Raw genomic sequence first — 13,650 nt, 5'->3', positions numbered from 1 at the left:
TCCTGGGACCTGAGGCTTGGGGATACCCACTTTTAAGATTGTAGTGAGCTGAACGGAATATGGAACTGAAATTTTCAGGGGGAGTGGGGTTGTTCTTATGTCTTGGGGTTGTTTTTGTGGTGGTTTTATTTTACTCTCCTTTTTTGTCAGCCCCCATTTGAAAAGGGGAAATGTTTATGAAAACTACTTGTATGCCTGACTGCTTGCTGTGTAACGAAAGGCTGGTCTACAGGCTTTTATGTGCCAGACTTAAACGGTATAAACTGGTTCACGTTCACTGTGAGTAACAGCAAGAGAAGAGAAAGTGGATTTCAGCAATACAATGTTTTGGTAATTGGGAGCTTCCCTGAGGTTTTATTATAAATGAATCCTGGGAAGAAGAGAGAAACAAGTCCCAGGCATAAGAGTTATGAATGAAGAATTAAATGAGTTTTGGTGTGCTGGTAGAGAAAAGGAGTCTTTCTGCTTTTGCTTTTGTTTTGAAAGGGGAGGAGGAGAAATTGACACATTCAGAATGGAAAATGAGTTTGTGATAACTGAGGCTGTGACTTAGGTAAGGAAATATGTCACTTTTCTGTCTTGTCCATTGCCACTGCAAATCCTGTAAGTGATGGGAATAAGCAGTTTCAGGAACTTTAAAAACAGATACCTGTAGAAATGCCGAAACTTAAATTTTTATGTCTTTGTTTCCTTTTTGTCCTTAAACCACCAATCAGTTCTGTGGTTCAGCGTTTCAGATTGTCTTGTGAATAGCTTCAGAGAGCTGAAATGCCCCCTTGTGTATGAGGGGAAGGATGCTTTTGAATACAAATAATATTGTGGTCTGCTTAATAGTTGAGCCCTGAAGGACAGTCAGAAAGTGACAAAGTCAAGTTCCTATGAATTTTTAATATGGCTGTCTTCCCAGTTTCCTCTTAGAAAATGATCATGTGTTTTGAAGAGTCAACAAAGAAATGGGCTTAGTAAGACAACCTGACTTTTATCGTGCTGGTGGTACGTGCCCCTTCTTGAATTCTTGCCACTGTCACACGTGCTCCTACAAGAGCAGCGTTTACCCCTACAAGCTGCTCTCACGTCCGCACTCGCCTGCATGGCCGTGAGTTTAAGACCTTCAGCTGTTGAGATCTTGGCACTGCTCTAACCAGATGTTTCTAGCCCTTCCCAAGCTTGCAGTGGCAGGCTATATAAAATCATCATCTTGCAGCCCACCCTCTAATCAAGTAATTCAATACCAGCTTTCTTCAGCAAGTTAAAACTTTTCTTTAAGAAAAGGAACCCTGGACTTGCTGCCAAAATGTCTGTTAAAAATGACCTTGAACAATGGCCTGGAGTGAGGGGGTTGTGTGACTGTTTTTTCTCCTGCTGTCAAGAGGGAATGTGTATGGAATAATTGCTTAGGAAAGTCTTTCTGTGAAATGAAATCACTGATGATCCTAGTTCTGTTGAGATGATTGTCAGTGATTCTACTACTTTATATTATCATTCACAGCCCGTAAATGAAAATAAATAAAATCCCCTGAGAATTTAAACACTGTCAGATAGTTACTATTTTGAAAGCCAGCACTTGTCAACAATTACCATACGGTGATATCTGAGAAGCAGTGTCACCCATATATTTAGAAACTGTGGCAGCTGTTTGCAAATCTGGTAGTCACTTTTAATCACCAGTGGTTTACAGACTAGAGTTTTGTTACACCTAATATAAAAGCATGGCGTTTTCCTTTTTTCCTACAATCATTTGAGACTCGAGTCTCTCCTGACCCTTTTCTCTCCATAAGCTTGCTAGAAAAGAATAAATTAAGAACTAGACAGTAGCAATAAATGTATTTTCTCCTGCCCCAAACCTTTTGCAAAAGGAGTAAATTTTGAAGTCTCAGAAATGTGAAGGAGGGTGTCTTGTAGTTTCTTTACATTATGGTTTGCACACAAACATACTATGGCCTCATGTAGCAATCGCTAAATAAAAAATATTATGTCCTGCCCCTGTTCTCAGACTCACTCTAGACAGGCTTTCCTATCCAAGAAGTCAAGTCTGCTGCAGGTCAGGATCCAGGAGCTAGGGCTACTTACTGCAGCAATAAGGAACGGAACTCCAAAAGAGTCTCCAAAAAGTCAGTGAACCATGGGTTGATGAACACTGCTGGGAAAAAAAATCCCTCCTTTTCTCTGTCTCAGATAAAGATTGTGCAAATCACTACCACAGGCTGGACTGTGCAGTGACAGAGCAGGAAATCTGAAGCAGTTAGTACCCTGTTAGATAAGGAAAAGCAACAGAATCAAACAACTGTGAGGTACTCCTTGGGGAAAAAAGGCAACATTTATCGTAACCAGGTTCTATGATACCATTTGAACACATCAGAAACCTACAATTGTATAATGAACTTGTGCCTAAGACCCACTCCAGGACAAAGTACAACGTAAAACTACAATCCGGTTAAGATTACTTTTGTTCTGGCTCTTCTCAAAGAATCAACATCTCTTTTTCATAATTATCTTTTGCATAATTTAAAGTACAGCGTTCAAATTAATCTTCAATGTGTATAGGAGCAACGGGATTAAAAATTGGCCTCTCCTTCTTTGATTGTATCTTACCATAACTGACTTCAAAATCTTTCTTAGTACCATTCAGGCTTTCTAGAGTTCCACTCTTTATATCATATCCCAAAGCAGTGAGTTTTTTAATTCGGTACTGAACAATTTGCGTTGTCAACTCCAGCACCATTGGTGTCTCTCTAATCTGCGCTACAGAAATTCCTTCCTTCAGTAGTCCTTCAAGTCTTTCTTCCAAAACTGGAACAGAGTAGTAGAGAAGGGCTGGGCATTTCAGCACTAGCTGTTTTAATTCTTGATCACTGCACTGAAAGACTTTTTTGGAAAAAAGCATACTCTTCTGCATAGTAGTAGAAGTAAGTTGAAAAATGAAACCTTTAAGTTTGGACAGCAGCTGTAGAACTTCAGGGTCAGTAAAACCATTCTTCTGGAGAAATTCCAAGTTCTCCTGGATTGCAGTGGATGCGTTTAATAAAATAAATGGATTTTGGCTCAATAGCTTCAGTATCCAGGTCTTCATATTTGCATGAGAACCTCCTAAGCTTAAATAATTTCTTTGTAATGTCTCTATCACGTTTTTGTTTTTCTCAACAGGATTATAGAAAATATTGGGTGCGCTTGTCAGGAACCTGGTGATTATATTATTCTTAAGTCCCAGCTCTTGAAAAAACAGTATATTTGCCTTCTGGTTCTCATGATATTCAGTAGTAAAAAAAGATTCTGGAAATTGCTCTATTAATTTAATCAACTGTTTTTCATTCTGGCATACTAATTGCCATAGAGCTCTCTGAGAGTTTATCTCTGCAGGGGTACGGAGAATTGCCTCTGGGCAGCGTTCTAAAATGTTGGCTACAGCAGTCTCATCTGCTCCCATTTCTTTTAAGATACCAGCAATTTCTTTAACATAGGCTGTATCCTGGAGAAGGACCCATTCCTTTAGTCTGCGTATTTTCTTAATGTCAACTGAAAATCTGTAGAGACTCTCGATGGTTTTTTTATTTTCCTCTCTTGATTTTGTATCAGTTGTGTAAGTGGAATGTATTAGGAAGCTTCTCTTTGCTACTTCATTCCATACTGATGAAAAATTCAATCCTGGGTAATGGTACTGCCATCTTGCCAACAGAAGAGTAAATGTGTCTCTTGCACCGTGAGCGACTCCTCTCAACATCGTGGAATTCAGCTCTGCAACTGTGAGAAAGCATGTTTAAGGCACAAGTTAATGCTCCGAGACATTGCTATTTAGACTGAGCTGGCATAAGAAATTACTCTTAAGAGCAGTGGTTTTTGTTATTAGCACAAAATTCAGCTTTCATGCGAAAGCTGGCGGGGAGGAAATACTTTTGAAAGGTTAATGTTCTGACGAATTCCTCACTGGAACAGTAACACGTGGATGCAGTAGACCTGATGCGGGGGGCAGCAATCTGTCCGTGCAAATGCTTGCAGTCATACAAGAACCAAACTGTCAGCTAGTTCCCGCAGCTAATATTGTTATTACATTACAGCTCGCTCACACCATACTAGAAGAATGTTTCATGCAGTTTAATTTGACAGTAATGCTACTAAATGAACTAAAAAAAGGAAAAAGAACTTAAATATCTTTCTTAACCCTTCTGAATGTATTTGCTTAACTTCTCAAGTGTTGTTTGGAGCATGACTTGTTCCTTCGTGTGTCAGACACACACCCCGCCCCCCCCCCCGCCCCGGTGCTCCTTCAGCAGCAGTTAGTAGCCTAACTGCACTTCAAAATCTTGTTATAATTGAGGAAAACAAAATCTTGTTATAATTAAGGAAAAAGTCACTGAAACCTTTACGTATGTGTTTTGCACTAGCTGAGTCTGTTAACTGGGTTCTGAATAAGCACACTGGTAATTTGGGGGAGGAACCACATTCACTGCAACATCTTCAGGCCTTCACTTGCCTCTTCTAGTACCTAGTTTGCTCTGCCCGTTGCACCGACCCCTTATTTCTGTCTCCAGGTCACTTCTGTTGTTGCCAGCCACCCCCAGTAGGCAGAGAGTCCCTGTGCACCCGTGGAATAGGTGCATGGCTATGCTGGGGTCCATGCGGCAACCATAGGGCAGCTGTGGGCAACCCCATACCCCACCTTTGCTCAACTGACTGCCACGTATCACCACCACCACATGTGCTGCCACCTGCTCTGCAATGGCCAAAGGAGCCGCAGCAGCCAACAAAGATCTCATCAAGTGTGTCTTCAGCCTCCTCGGTGGTGTTTTCATAACAACCTTTTAGAAGCACAGAGCGTGAAAGGAAGAACTGCTGGCCTGTGACATACTCACATGAATTGCTGCTGCTGGTAACATTTAAAACTGCTCAAATTGAACATGAGAAAAAAAAATACAATTTGTGCATTTGGTAATTCTATTTATACAGTTGCTTTCACCTCTCCCAAAGTATAGCATGCTTCAAAAAGTTAGGTTTGGGGTTTTTTTAGGAGAGAAAAGACTGTTATGATCATGCAGTCTCATCTCCTATGCAACAGACCAAGAAGCCTATTGCAGAACCCTATATGGGACCCCTAGAAACTTTATAGCCATCTTTTAAGAAAATATATGGTTTGTTTAGAGAACTTAAATGATAGAGCCTCTATCTAGTTGCCAGGTAAGGTTAAATATTTTACAGGGGTAAAATAATTTATCTTAAGACAGTGTACCTTTAAGTTGATGTGTTTCAGCTTCTAAAAGCTGGACTCTTTGTTACATTCCTACATCATAAACTAACAGAGTAAGACATAAAAAATCATTTCCTATATGTGAACTTATGTTATTAACAGAAGCTCTTTGTTGGTAACTTGTTTTTTTAGTATTATTTCAAATCTCTGAGGCAAAATCTGATTGCCTAATCAAGCTGCTTATGTCGTAACCCCAAGGCTAATGATTTTATCTTTATAAACTTTGTGCCTTGAGAAGTGCTGTCCAGCGAGTTCTACCACAGAACAAGAGATTTTTCCCAACAGCCCTGAAAGCACTCAAAGTGTAGGTAAGTCACAGGCTTTTCGTGAGCTGACCTTTCCATGTCCTAAAAAAGTGACTGTTTCACAGGAACTGCAAACTAAAGCCTCTCCTCCGCAGGGAGTGACACAACCGCCCGTGTCTGCGTACTCTTGAGTAGTTCTATTGAATTTAGTGGGTCCAGTCAGAGTAAATAAACCTCTGGAGGATCAGGGCTTTCTTCATTAATGCTTCAGCTCAGCTGGAAAGTGCCAGCAAAATAAAGTATTGCTAAAATTGTTTGGGATGTCAGATGATACTTCCAAAGTACAAACTGGAAAAATAACTAACCGTGACTTTTACTTCAATGTGTAATCCTGCTGTTAAACAAAATTGTCTTCTGAGTAATGCAGTCACTTAAAATACAGTCATTTCATCTATTATAGAACTTTTAAAAAATTCTGGTATAGTAAATTGTCCTCTTCCAAGATCTGACATGGAAATGATTATGTTCACTTAAAAGAAGCTTTATGTTGTCAAAAAAAGTTTGACATCATAGCCAATTTTTTTCCTGTTGTTAGTGAGGATCACCCATGTAGAAACACAGATTACTATAAAAGGAAGGAAGACTTTATTTGCTGAACCACATTTGACTGGGGTATTCAGGAGCCCTTATAAAGCACTAAGCAAAACACAACATACAAAATGAGATGAATGGATTTTAATGTCATGATGTTCTATAGAAAACTGTGAAGATGATTAAGAGTTATAATTTGGTGTATTTCAAAGTTCACAGATGTTAGTATCACATTTCTAGGGTATGTAACCTCTTCCTAGAGTTTGGAGTTCTCTTAGAGCTCATGCTGGACTACTGTTCTAATATGCAGGACCCCACTGTAACTTTTTACATACTTATATTGCTGTGGGGACTGTAAATCGAGAGATAAAAAAAACCCAGAACAGCTTAGATGAGACATTGGCTGTCACTGCCAGCAGCACCCTCTTATCACCAGGTGTCTTAACAGCAATAAGGAAGTGAACTAATGTCTACCTGGAAGTTACCCGTGATCCTGCTTGCTAGCACACTCGCAGTGACCTATATCTACAGAGTAAAGGGGTGTTACAAGTTTCATTATTTAGTGAGATTCCTACGTAGATCTTCTATAGGAAGTGGATACTAGGATCAACTAGCTGATTCATCCCTCATTTCTCAAAAATCCCTCAAAATCTTTGAATGCCTATTTTGAGACTCAAATCTCACTTTTGGAAAATTAACAAACCAACCTCTTGCTCATGTTGTATTTTTCACAAAATCTTTCGCTAAAGAGAGCAACAGTGTGATTACTACTGTATGCTGGTCACTACCACTCTCATTACAGCAAACCGTAGCCAGGTCTTAGTAGAGAATTAAATGAAACTACTAAATGCCTAGACTGAACTCTGAATTAACCAGAACGAGTAGGTATCTACCTAGAAGAGAGCAGTGTAGACAGGATTTGAATAGCTTGTGAAGAAAGCTGGAGCATTAGTAAGTAGCAGTTTTGTAGATCAGTGCATACTACAGCAAGAATTCACACTTCTGCAATTACAGACAAAAAATGAATCCCTGCTTTGCATCAGTAATGGAAATGAGGTAAAGAAGGATTACAAAAATATGCTAGACCAACATAAAGCTTTGTAGGAAAAAACTGTACAAGATTCTAGGACAATCCAAGTTGGAAGGGACCTCAAGAGCTCAAAGGAGGTCTTGCTATCAGGTCAGACCAGGCTGCTTTGTCCAGTCAGGTCCTGAAAACTTCCACAGATGGAGCCCACCCAGACTCTCTGGGTTGCCTGTTCTATTGCTTGGCCACCTAGGAAAAAAAAAGCTTTTCCTTATATCTAGGAAAGGAAAAACTTTAAAAAAAAAAAAAAAAAAAAAGCTTAAGGAAGCATGACACTGTTTAAACCAAAGGTAGGTCACCAAGTGGTGCTTTTAGTACGGAGAAACGGGAAGTCTCAGTCACAGCCTGGTCGCGTAAGCCCCATCCGCACCCCCACTCTCCCTCTGCACCCCGCTTGGGGGTGGAGGGGCGGGAGGGCCCCGTTCTCCTGCCGCCGGAACGGGAGTTTGCCCAGCGGGGCTCTCCCAGCCCCGCTCCCGCCGTTACTGCCACGGCCCCCGGCGGGCACGTCACGGGGCCTACAGCGAGGACTCGCGCCCTTCCCAACGGCGCACCGCTCAGAAACCACCGGGGGCTCCTTCGGCATCTCGCCCCGTTTATCCTTGGGCCGTCGCTGTCGGCAAAGCACGGGAGGCCAAACGCAACGTCAGCCGGGCGGCTGAGGGCCGCGCCAAGGCTGCCCTCAGGGGCCGCTGTTCGGCCGGGCCCCGCGGCAGCACCGACGGGCCCCGCGGCCGGTGTGAGCCGACCGGAACCCGCCGGGACCGGCCCGACCCGGCTCCCCCGCCCCGCCCCGCGCCTGACCTGGCTCGCCGCCGCGCTGGGCCCTGCCACCGCTGCCGCCCGGGGGGGGGGGAAGAGGCTGTACCATGTGGCGGCCGCCGCGGGGGGGGCGGGTGGCAGTGAGGGGCAGGTACCGGGTCTGAGTTGGCAGCAAACAAGGACTTTGGCATCGCAGGGCCGTGACTCGAGCGGGCTGCAGCTCCGGTCTCGGCGCGCTCTGCTCTCGCTGTGGTAAATGGGCTTGTGCCGTTTCCTCGGGATGCAAAATCACTGTGAGGTTCTGCCGCTGGTTAAAATCGATTTCGCTGGGCTTAGAAATGGTTAAAGGTGCTTGAATTAGTGTAGTATTTTTTTAAAATCAAAATAATTTGAAAATCAATACTCTCGACATATCATGATAGCGAAGAAAACATTTTAAAATAGGCTACTTGAGTGCTTGTGTTCTGACAGGAAACAAACGATCCCATTGATTGGGTAACGGAAAGGGTCTGTTTCATGAATCTATCCAGAACTGAAGTTGAAGTAGTGGTGCTAGTGAGGCCTTGCGCCCTATACAGCACAACAGTTGCTGTACACACCCCCCAGGAAGCCGAGCCCTACTGCTCCTGGTACCCAAGTTGGGTGTGAGTGTTGATCTGCTCGAGGGTAGGGAGGCTCTGCAGAGAGATCTGGACAGGCTGGAGCGATGGGCTCAGGCCAACTGTAGGAGTTTCAATAAGGCCAAATGCCAGGTGCTGCACTTGGGCCACAACAACCCCCAGCAGCGCTACAGGCTTGGGGAGGAGTGGCTGGAGAGCTGCCAGTCAGAGAGGGACCTGGGGGTGTTGATTGACAGCCGGCTGAACAGGAGCCAGCAGTGTGCCCAGGTGGCCAACAAGGCCAATGGCATCCTGGCTTGTATCAGAAATAGCGCGGCCAGCAGGGACAGGGAAGTGATCTTACCCCTGTACTCGGCACTGGTGAGGCCGCACCTCGATTCCTGTGTTCAGTTTTGGGCCCCTCACTACAAAAAGGACATTGAATGACTCAAGCGTGTCCAGAGAAGGGCAACGAAGCTGGTGCAGGGTCTGGAGCACATGTCGTACGAGGAGTGGCTGAGGGAACTGGGATTGTTTAGTCTGGAGAAGAGGAGGCTGAGGGGAGACCTCATCGCCCTCTACAACTACCTGAAAGGAGATTGCAGAGAGCTGGGGATGAGTCTCTTTAACCAAGTAACAAGCGATAGGACAAGAGGGAATGGCCTCAAGTTGCGCCAGGGAAGGTTTAGACTGGATATTAGGAAGTATTTCTTTCCAGAAGGGGTTGTTAGTCGTTGGAATGGGCTGCCCAGGGAGGTGGTGGAGTCCCCATCCCTGGAGGGGTTTAAGAGTCAGGTTGACATAGCACTGAGGAAATGGTGTAGTTGGGAACTGTTAATGTTGGGTTGATGGTTGGACTGGATGATCTTCAAGGTCCTTTCCAACCTAGATGATTCTGTGATACCTCTGCAAAGACATTTCTACTCTTTCTGAAAGCAGTACCCTGAAAAATCTCTTCAGGATCAAATTTGGATGAGAGGCAACACTGATGTGATGATGGCAGGCTTGTCTTACATCAGTATATTTTCTTCCATGTCATCACTGCACTTATCAGGGAATAAAAGAATAAAATTCACATATGCAGTTAGTGGATTTGTAGTGTTTTGCTGGTGGGGTTTCAGAAGTTAAATAGGTTGTGATGGTGAGAAGCATCTTCCTCTGTTATTTTTTCAGCTGTAGCTACTTCTCTTCTGAACTTAAGAGTAACAAATCAGCAGAGATAGATAAATGATTTCTAGACTAGAAATATTTTTCTAGGTGTGTTAGGATTTTTTAAACTAACTCTGGATAATCACATTCTTCAGAGAGTGAAAATTGGTACGGTGTCTCTGGGAACGCTTCTTTTGTCAGCTACATTTTCAATAGTCTGTATTAGATCTATGAAAAAGTTGTAATGAAGACCAAAAGTTCAGGCTTGGTCTCCTACATATCCGCTGTTTCAAGAACAGTTAACAGTGTTTGTGAATATAAATGACATATAATGATGTTAAAAACATGTATCTAAAATACAGTTCTAATTTGTGTACTTGCTTCTTTAGGTTTTTGTCATTTCATGCCTTCATATTAGCTTTTTTCCCTTCTAACTCCTCCCCACTCTCTTGATATTTGCGATCACGGTCTGGGCTCAATTAGCTAAATTAGCAATAATGTTCTTTAAAAAAGTTATCCACAAGAGAACACAGTAGTGAGGTTTACTTGTACGAGTTTCTTGATTAACTGTGATTCTATTTTCTTTTTCTACTAACTTGGAGACACTCCTCCCTTGAGATCTGACATTTTAATTAATACATTCTTCACCTTCCTTCCACTTCTAAATCAAGAACAAACCATCTAGCATGGAAGGTATGGCTAGAGCTGAATGGTGTTTTGAAGTAACGATATGCTAATGGTATACTACAGTTGTTATTTAGTATGTAGCAACAAATGGCTTATTGACTGATGGTTTTCATGGTTACAATCTGATTATGAAACCATAAGGTCTAGTGAGGGAGGGTTGCTTCCACCTTAGTATTCCCAAGAAGGCAGATCAGTTGATGCTGGACTTTATTCAGGGCCATCTTCAGTGTTGCAGCCTTGTAAGGAGCTAGCAAGGGACATAAGGAGTATAAAAAAGCAGCTTAAAAATTTGAAATAAAGACTATAACGTGAGGTGACTTTCCTTGAAAATAAGGAATCTATCTTCTTCAATGTGCTCAAAAATTATAGAATTAATATGTTCGATGGAAAGTGGTCATTAACTACCAAGATTTCTTTTTTATTTATTTGAAAATTATTCATTAAATATTTCGCATTTCATAAGACTGCAAACAAAAAACCCAAGCAAGAAAGCATGTACTTTGTATTAATTGAGAAAACAGTGCTCAACTTTACAATGACCCAACTACTCCAGGTCTGAGTTACAGCGAGGGTATATGTTGAGATCCCATATGTTCTTCTTGGACCAGAACGATGAGCTCTGGGGTGTGATGTTCCACATATGACAAAGTAGTAATTGAAAAACTCCTAGTAATTTATGCTATTGTTAAAGTCAGAGCTTAAGAACAGTTTGGCCTCCACACTTTTTGGAAATAAATTTTGTATAAAATCAAATAGAAAGGGATTGTAATCATGGCTGGGGCCTTTGCTGCAAGCATACCTTGATCATTGATGACATCTTATTAAGTCATTCAAAGCAAGGAAAGAAAAGCGTGAAGGGAAACACGTGATGCATGTCTCTGTTGACTTTACTTTTACTTTCTGTGTCTCTTAGCAGAAAAAAAAAATAGTAGAAAAAGCAACTATAATTCTTAAGGTACTGTCCTGCTCCGGAATTCTGGAAGTCAGGAAAAGTCAGTACTGCTGATGGGAGTCCTCTGTCTTTTGCTTGGGAGCCGTTATTTCTGTTGCTAGCGGCTCGTCTATGAACACTCTGGAAGTAGTAGATTTGAGTTGCAATCCACAGGTGGAGGTTTATTTTCAGATCTGCCCTGTTAGGACTCGAAATGGCTGTACTGAGCCCCACCAGTGGCGCCTCATCCAGCGGTTAGCCGTGCCTAGTGCCTAACGCCAGAGAAGGTACAGGGAGACCTGCCGTGTTGGCAGCACGCAGACGTTGTTTGAGCTCTGTAATTAAGAGGAGACATTAGATACACGCCATTTACTAATAATGGCTTTACTAACAGTGCTAGAGAGACCATTTTAACTCATTCTGCTGCTCAGAACTCGCTTGAAAGCGCCTTCGCCTCCCGCAGCCCCGCGGTTCCTGCCCAGCGCTCCTGACACCACCTCAGGCCCGAGGCAAAACCACAGTCCGCACCGTAACCACGGGTGGGGAGGGGCCCGGGCCGGGGGTGCGGGAGGGAGGGGAGGGGGCAGAGGGAGACGTGCGAGGGCTCAAACGGGGCGGGGGACGCGCAGAGGCCGGCACCCGGCTGGGCTCCCGACGCACGCGCTTACATAAGCGCCCCGCCTCTGCCCCGCGGGATGGGGTTGCGGGTGGGATCGGCCGGGCCGGGCCCGGCCCACGAGTGACCGCGACCCCGCCGCACCCCCCCGCCCCGGGGCGCTACCGGGGGGGGAGGAGAGCCGCGCGCGGGCGCCGTCCGTAACAGGTCAGCTCCCGCGCAGGCGCCTCCCCGCAGGGACCGGTGCCTGCAAGAGCCTCCTCGGAGCCACGTGCTCATCCGGGTCCCGCCGCCCCGAGCCGGGGGGGGGGGGGGGGGGAGCGCGCGCTCTCCGCCCCCTGCACCCTTCCCCGCCGCCCCGGCGGGTGGGATTCATGCCGAGATCGCGGACTCTGCCGTCCGCCCCGCCGCGAGAGCGGGACCGGGCGGGCGGGCGGCGCCCTGGCCTGGCCTGGCCTGGCGTGGCGTGGCGTGGCGTGGCGTGGCGTGGCCCGGCCCGGCCTCCCCTCGCCGCGCCGCCTCCCCCCTCCGCCGGTAGTGAACACACTTCAGAAACGTGAGGGCCGGCGGTCACGTGGGGGAGGCGCCGGCCAATCGGCGGCGGGGGGCGGGGCGGGGCGGCCGGCGGAGCCCCGGCGCCCGGCGCAGAGTCACAGGGCGAGCGGCGAGGCGGCGGCCGCCGGCTGGCACGAGGGGCGTGCGCGCGGCCGGCACCGGCGGCCGCTTTCCCGCGGGCAGCGTAGGACCGGCTCCGGAGCCACCGCCAGATCCTGCGCTCCTTCCCTCCGTCTACCGCTCTCCCCGGCGCGGGGGCTCCGCGGGGTGATGCGTCCCCGCCGGGCGGCCGCCCCCGCCGCCTCCGCCGGGTCCTAGAGCCGCCCGAGGCGAGGCCCCGTGGGCTTCCCCCCCCCACAGTCCCCCGTTGCTCGCCTGGGCGCCGAGCGGCGGCGCCGCGCCATGAGCGGCCCCGCGGGCGGCGGCGGTTCCCGCTGAGCTTCCCCGGCCCGGGCCGGCCCGGCGGCATGGGGGTGAACGCCGTGCACTGGTTCCGCAAGGGGCTGCGGCTCCACGACAACCCGGCGCTGCGGGAGTGCATCCAGGGCGCCGACACGGTCCGCTGCGTCTACATCCTGGACCCCTGGTTCGCCGGCTCCTCCAACGTGGGCATCAACAGGTGGCGGTGAGTGCGGGGCGGCGGGGGCGGCCGCCCGGCGGGGGCTCCCGGTCCCCGCGTTATGTATGCGGTCACGCTGCCTCCCCGCCATCTCCTCCTCTCGCAGCCCCATTGGGCCGCCGCCAAGCGCCGGCGTCCCTCGCCCGCCCGCCCCCCCCGGGGCGCCGGCGGCGGGGATCCTTATCCAGCCCCTGCGGCGGGGGAGGAGGGGGGGGAAGCGGGGAAGCCTCTGGCGGAGCGCGGGGCCGGGGAGCCGTGGTTTCCCGGGGACGGGGAGCGGGGGGCGGGGGGAGGTCTTGTTCCTGCTGCCGAGGGCGGCGGTTCGGTGTCCGCCCGCGCCACCGGTGCCCGCCCGCGCTGGAGCCCGGAGCGGGGCTGCTGCCGGGCTGCGAGCCCCGGGAGGAGCAGCCCGGAGGGTTTGCTTCACCTCAGCGCCTCTGGGTAGCCAGGAACCCCGTGCCGGCACAGGGTGAAGCCTTTCTGGGGAAAAAAACTGTTAAGCTGCTTGCTTGGTTCAGAAGTAAATCCTCAGAGTAGCATTCCTGCACGGAAGGGTATGTAGTGTCCCTT

General features: G+C 47.4%; 2 protein-coding genes across 4 annotated transcripts in view; one reads left to right on the top strand and one right to left on the bottom strand.

Moving 5' to 3' along the window:
- The window catches only part of CRY1 (cryptochrome circadian regulator 1), a 69,945-nt gene that overhangs the window by 16,847 nt on the left and 39,448 nt on the right, over positions 1–13,650 (top strand). Inside the window, exon 1 of one of the 2 annotated variants that reach the window (XM_074825824.1) lies at positions 12,523–13,086. The exons of the other annotated variant lie outside the window; for it this stretch is intronic. Within the exon in view, the coding sequence (XP_074681925.1) occupies positions 12,929–13,086 (158 nt within the window). The 5' untranslated portion in view covers positions 12,523–12,928. Of the gene's footprint in view, positions 1–12,522; positions 13,087–13,650 lie in introns of those variants that run through there. 2 annotated transcript variants of the gene reach the window in all.
- MTERF2 (mitochondrial transcription termination factor 2) lies at positions 2,299–8,083 on the bottom strand. Of its 2 annotated transcripts, none has more exons than XM_074825829.1 (2): positions 8,031–8,083; positions 2,299–3,738 (listed from the first exon to the last, which is right to left on the bottom strand). In XM_074825829.1, the coding sequence occupies exon 2, from the start codon at positions 3,716–3,718 to the stop codon at positions 2,525–2,527; it is 1,194 nt and encodes a 397-aa protein (XP_074681930.1). In that variant the 5' UTR covers positions 3,719–3,738; positions 8,031–8,083; the 3' UTR covers positions 2,299–2,524. The 2 variants fall into 2 exon arrangements, with proteins under 2 accessions (XP_074681930.1, XP_074681927.1); XM_074825826.1 differs by lacking the exon at positions 8,031–8,083 and adding an exon at positions 7,967–7,994.

This window comes from Strix aluco, chromosome 5 (assembly GCF_031877795.1).
Source record: "Strix aluco isolate bStrAlu1 chromosome 5, bStrAlu1.hap1, whole genome shotgun sequence".
Lineage (NCBI taxonomy): Eukaryota > Metazoa > Chordata > Aves > Strigiformes > Strigidae > Strix > Strix aluco.
Note: the sequence above shows the minus strand (reverse complement) of the source record. Positions and strands in the feature narration are given on the sequence as shown.

Bases quoted from the DNA above. Each gene is read 5' to 3' on its own strand.
- MTERF2 (XM_074825829.1), bottom strand. From the start codon at position 3,718: ATGTTGAGAGGAGTCGCTCACGGTGCAAGAGACACATTTACTCTTCTG.